Source organism: Mastacembelus armatus, unplaced genomic scaffold (genome assembly GCF_900324485.2).
Source record: "Mastacembelus armatus unplaced genomic scaffold, fMasArm1.2, whole genome shotgun sequence".
NCBI classification, from domain to species: domain Eukaryota; kingdom Metazoa; phylum Chordata; class Actinopteri; order Synbranchiformes; family Mastacembelidae; genus Mastacembelus; species Mastacembelus armatus.
Genome location: NW_022872888.1, coordinates 83,959 through 89,958, shown reverse-complemented (window position 1 = coordinate 89,958; position 6,000 = coordinate 83,959). Strand labels below are relative to the sequence as shown.

Genomic DNA, 6,000 nt, shown 5'->3' with positions numbered 1-6,000 from the left:
TATGTGGAAAGATCCCAGCTGTATCCCCTTGTAAAACCCCTTGTTTTCTTTGACACTGAAATGTTATTGTTGTGCTCTGCTTCTGTAAAGGCACCTGATCGAATGCCTTGTGGACTCTGGGAATATGGAAGATGCTGCAAGTTTTGCCAAAGTTACAGAAGAATTCATCAAATCACATAGCCCACATCTTTATCCAAGACTTTTTTGTTACTGGTAACAGCATTTCTTGACAGACATCTTTTGGCTGACCTTTGTTACTACAAGGCTTTTAACCAGACCTAAGTCTTTTTTAGCCCAACAATATAGCCTAAAATACAGGAAAATTCTCTGAATCCCAAAAGAGCAAATAATCTTTTAGTGCAACTAACTACTTATAAGTTATCAAACATGGAAATTCATCTTTAATAAAAATGTATCTTTTTACCCAGACTCTTGATTTAACCCACTCTTAAACTCTTTAATCCTCTCTTCTTAGGTACAAGAGAAGCTGTCAGAGGGTGAAGTCCTAAGTGAAAGTAGCAGTCAGTGTACCATCTTAACAGTCCATTTACAAAATACAGGATTTTAAAAAGTAAGAAGTTATATTAAATTATATTTAAGCACTTTGCTCTAGTAATTTTTTGCAGGAAACAATGTTTTTATGCCGTCATAATTAAAGCAGATATCTTATATCTGTAGCTAAGATACAGTAACAAGTTGTACTGTGACTGTAATTGTCCACGAAAAGAAGCCATTTTTAATGTTTGCTTTTTAGCTGTAGTGAAACTGTGTTTAGAAGAGCGCACTTTATTGACTGATTGCATGTCTACCATTCAAAGTGTATTAATTGTATATGGTACATTTTACAAAGGGATATAGATACATTTTTTTATCCTAAAGCTTTTATACCTTCAGCTAACTTGGAAGCTCTGCAAACATTAACTCAGGTCAGAAGTCTATGGGCGCTCAGCTTAGCCAATGGTAACCTGTGGGTAGATTTATATGGCATCCTACCTACATTAATAGTTCAGCATAGTGGCTGCTGCTGTGGCGTACTGACATACAAACCCAGTGCCCCACCCCTTTTTCTGAAGCCATGTACTCAAGCATGTCAGAGCTCCTCATGGCTTTTCAGATCATCTATGTCGACAGCATGACACAGTCTGATGCAGCCATCTTCAGCATCATTTAGGCTATTTTTCTTAAAGTTTATGCAATTTTTGGTTTGAGAGGGTAAAGAAAATACAGATGCATGCATATGTTTGGATCCATAATTGCATGTGCATTCATAGACAAGTTTTTTGGTTGTTTTTGTAGCAGGTTGGAAGAAATAAAACAGGATAAGCTGACAAAGAAGATTCTGCCAAGCTTGAGGAGATTTTCCATGCCTGGTTGATTGTAATAAAGCATCTGCTACCACAATGAACTCAAACCCTCTTCAGAGCCCAGTCCTCCAACCAGCTGACAGGTCTGTGACCCAGTGGTGTCCTGACCAAATCTTCTCCCAATAAGCGCACGTTTCCTTTCCTCCTAAACCTCACAACACCATAAACCCACATATGTATATCCCATGGGCCAGCACGTGATTCGGATTACTGTTCAGAAGTGTGTGAATTGTATGAAATGTTTTATCTTGGATTTGCAGAGTTTCCTTCCTCCTGGAGTTGGCTCTGGTGGCCTTGCAAGTGAAGCATCAGAAATTAGCTATCGACTGTCTGAAAGAGCTAAAGTCAGCAGGAGAGGCTGTGAGTGTCCGATATTCTTTTAAGACCTCAGGCCGTAGCATGGTACCATGCTGTAATGATGTATATTATAGGAATATATCAATTTATGTATGACATTTAATATCTCCCTTTAGTATATGCTGTTAAGACAATAGACTATAGATGAGATTAATTTTCTGAACTCATGCCCAGAAGTAGAGGTTGTTGTATTTTACTCAGCAATGCTGAATTTATTTTATAGAAAGTGAGCAGTTTTTGCAAGAAATATGTTTCCTTTTTGTTCTTACATACTTTTGAATTAATGGAATAATTATGTAATAGCAGCAATGAATATGCTAGATCATTTTACATAAAATAAAATAAATAGTTTGTAGATTTGTCATCTTCTCTTTAATGCACTGCTGAAGACTGGCATCTAATACCACATGTGTATTTGTCTTTTTAGAGTACTGGCCAGCGGATAATAATGGAATGCATCAACTGTGAAATCAGCCTTCTGAAGAAAGAGGCAAAGATGAATGAATATTCCAAAGCCAGCGTGGAGGTGCTCAATTATACAACTGTATAATAATAATTCTAATTAAGTGTGATAGAAGTATAATAATTTCATTATATATTAATATATTTTCAAGACCCTTTCCTTTCTGACTAAAAAAAATCATGTGGCATGTAGGATCATGTAACCTGATATTTTGTTGTGAAACTGTTTAACAATTGGCATATTGAATCTGACTCATGTCACGAATACTTGCCAAGTGAATGAAGTGTCATACTCTCATCACCACAGGAGAGATTCTAAATCTGTAATTGTTATCCCACAGGCCCGGTTAAAGGAGATCAGCAAGCTGGATCAGTGGCTGCAGACTGCAGTGAGAGAGAGGGACCCTCAGGCTGTGCAGGCAGTGTGTGCTACCCAGTGGAACATCTGCCTACCCCTCTTGCAACACAACCTCAGAAAGCACATCAAGACACCTCTGCTCAGGGTGGTTCAAGTCCTGGAAGACATGCAAAGGTTTCCGGCTCCTTCAAATCTATCATGATACAGTGTTATTTGTATGTAGATCAGGGCTTTTCACATGGTTTTTTATTGTTCTTTCTTGAAGCTTGGTGTTCCAAAAAACTGATATACAAAAAGGCTGTGATATACAAAAAGGCTGTGGCCTAATTCAAGTCTAAAGGAGTTTTAAATAGATTACACAACATGTTATCATGGGTGTGTTATATTAGAATTCAAAATTTCTTTTAATGTATGAATGTATAGTTTTATTAATGATTTCTTTCTTTTTGTGGTCGTAAATACTAACATTTTCTTTGTGTGCTTTACTTTGGCCACATTTAAACTTTTATGATACTGACTTTTAAGCATTGAGAAAGACACTTTCAAAAAGTGTATTTGCAGTATATTTCTGTTTTACAACTGAGATGTCATTAATATCTTGTAGTTTTTCAGACCTACAGATTTTTGTACTTATGTGTGTTAGCTTATGTTTTCACAGTACAGTTTATTTTTACAGTATGTTGCTGGTGATGCGCTGTCAGGTCCACTCAGAACTGGCAGTGATCGAAGAGGAAGAGGGCCACCTTGAGGCTTCTTTGACTCACCTTAAGAAAGCCATGCTCCTTGATAACGGGACACAGCGAGAACGCCTGTCATCAGCTTTCCGCCTCCTGCAGCTCAAAGGGACCCTCTATCAAACACCCTCTCGGGCCGAGGATAAGGCTGTCGTGCTTATGCAGCAGGTTTTCAGTCTGTCTGCATCAAATAACTACATCAAATAACTACATCTAACACTACTAACTACTAACTGTACTCAGTGTTCTTCAAAAGTGCACAAGGCAATCAAAGATTCAGTAACGAGAAGTTTTTGGGTGCTAGGAAGGTGTTAGAAGGTGTTAAAAATTTAAATATTTGAGAGCAGTGTGTAGATTTAGAATTAGTGTAATTAGTATGCCTAATTAGATAACTTTAAATGTATTCTCCTTGGCCTGGAGCCACAGATGAAAGAAAGGGTGCTTAGAGAGCTGTTAACTCTGTTGCTACAAGTTAATTTTGACATCCAACTTTCCTCTCTGTTTTTCAGGCCAGGGACATGCAGCACCAAGATAAGACGGACAGTCGTACCATTTTGGTCTCTGTGGGTCTTCTTTTGGCCCCTGATGATTTCCAGATGGTGCTGGATGCAGATGACACCTCTAAAAGTACAGAATTTTCTGCTACTTTCTCTTTCACAATGACACAGTGACATTTTCTCTTACAGAACACTTTGACTGTTATTGGCACCTGGAATCACTCCTTTGCAGTTTCAGAAATGGGCAGTTTATTAATAAAATAGAATGTAAGAATATACCCCAGATACCTGTTATCTAGAGTATCTTCTTCCAGGCAAGTAAAGATTAATTCTTTTCCTTTATACTAAATTTATGGAAGAGACTATATCTACATCGTTGGTATCTGGCTGTTTTATAACATCAAATACTCTGTGTCGACAGAGTTTCGTGGTTTTTGACTTTGTTATACATAAACTTTACATTCATTCTACTAGAAAATGACCTTAGGTCGGTCAATTTGTTCTTTTCATAAGGCATTCATCAGTGCACATTTTCTCCAACCTCTACCTGCTTGGTACTCTCTCTCTCTCTCTCTTCTCCCTACACTAGTGATGGCACTGGCACACTGTCTGCAGGTGCTTAGTGTAGCTCCTAGTGATCATGGAGCAGAAGGGTCTGAGCTTGGGGAAAACCTTTGATCGTAGACTCATTCCAGGCTCCTTGGTCCACATCACCGAACATTCAGTCCTAATGACCCAGCGAGGAACTTGCCTGTGACAGCTAGTCAAAGTGATTCTACTCCAGGCATTGGTTAAAAGCCTTTGTCCCTAGAGCCACTTGTGTTTTTGTCTACATTCTTCAAGTATCTCCTACATGATGACACTTAATTATTGTGTTCTTAGCTTCAAAGCCAGCACACCACAACCCTTATGATTAGAAGTAATTATTTGCAGCATAATATGATGACACCATTTTTATTGTTCTTCAGACATCCCTCAGTGAATGGTGTGAGCATAGGAGTGTGTGCATATTTTTACTCTGAGTGAGCAGACATGCACAAGAGAATTTTTCCTTCTTTAAAACACTCCAGTCAAAGTCAGAGACCTGCATTCATAATTCAGTCCATGAAACAAATGCTTGAATACCCCTGTTGCTCTAGATGCATCTGAAAACCTGGAATATGCTCCCTTGTTTTATTTTTAGTTCTACATGTCTAATCTGATGATTGTAATCAGTAACATCCCTGTTGTACTGCAGTATTAGGAATGGACCATTTACTCTTGCATCCCTGTAGCTGTGTTTCTTTTTGCTTGCATGGAAATGGTATAATAAGGATAATTATGTAACATCCTGAAAAAGATAACATGCCCACTATGCATATGAGTAACCTATATATTTATTTCATGTTTTGTGAATTAGAGACGTTAATTTACTGTAAGTATAAGAAGTTGTGTAAATGAACAACTAGACATTTGGTATGTATAATAGCCAGCTACTTGTATTGATTTATTACTCATGCAGAAGCTAATAAAGTTTACTTACTCACTATTTCAACAATCATCTAGTTCCCGTAGGCAGTCTTGGGTCTGGAACTGTGGCTCAGCTCTCTGCCAAGGCTCAGCATCACTCTGCCTCTGTACAGAAGGTGGATGGACACCTGGCAAGACAAAGCGATGACACTAACCACTCAGAGAGGTGTGTGTGTATACAGGTGGAGATTTGCATGGATTATTGTGGTTACATGTACGCCTATTCATTTTATTTCTTGCTTCAATCTGATCAGTTGACACTAATGAATGTTTGATATATTGATGTATTTATCTTTTATTAAAGTTGTGTGACTATAGGAGTCTGCAACCATCTCTCACATCTTATTTAGTGTACTCAAGTTCCCATTATCTGCTTACATTATTACAGGTAAACAAAATATGCATCAAAATGTGCATCAAAAATGGCAGGAGAGGGCTGAGCCATCGAGAGTTAAAGGATCCACCATGGAAAAGTTTATTCATGACATTGCAAACAAACAACCTTTGTGCTCTTGGCCTGACTTCCACCTTTGAAAAAGGAATTGGCTCTAAGCTTTTTTTTTTAATTGTCTATTCCAGGGTGAAACTATGGGCAACACTGGTGAAGACAGCCAGGAAACAGGAAGTTTGGGATGTGTGCCGAGCTTCCTGTCGATTTTGTTTGCTTTATGATGATGGGAGATGGAGTATTTCGAAGACTGACAGTAAGATGATAAATT

General features: G+C 38.1%; 1 protein-coding gene across 2 annotated transcripts in view; it reads left to right on the top strand.

Annotated features, from left to right (window-relative positions):
- The first annotated feature begins 1,378 nt into the window (after positions 1-1,378).
- The window catches only part of LOC113124117 (cilia- and flagella-associated protein 46-like), a 42,907-nt gene continuing 38,285 nt past the window's right edge, over positions 1,379-6,000 (top strand). For both annotated transcript variants that reach the window (XM_026296569.2, XM_026296568.2), the window contains exons 1-8: positions 1,379-1,447; positions 1,625-1,724; positions 2,149-2,247; positions 2,525-2,715; positions 3,218-3,443; positions 3,785-3,902; positions 5,318-5,447; positions 5,861-5,985. In XM_026296569.2, coding sequence (XP_026152354.1) covers positions 1,401-1,447; positions 1,625-1,724; positions 2,149-2,247; positions 2,525-2,715; positions 3,218-3,443; positions 3,785-3,902; positions 5,318-5,447; positions 5,861-5,985 — 1,036 coding nt within the window. In that variant the 5' untranslated portion in view covers positions 1,379-1,400. The remainder of the gene's footprint in view (positions 1,448-1,624; positions 1,725-2,148; positions 2,248-2,524; positions 2,716-3,217; positions 3,444-3,784; positions 3,903-5,317; positions 5,448-5,860; positions 5,986-6,000) is intronic.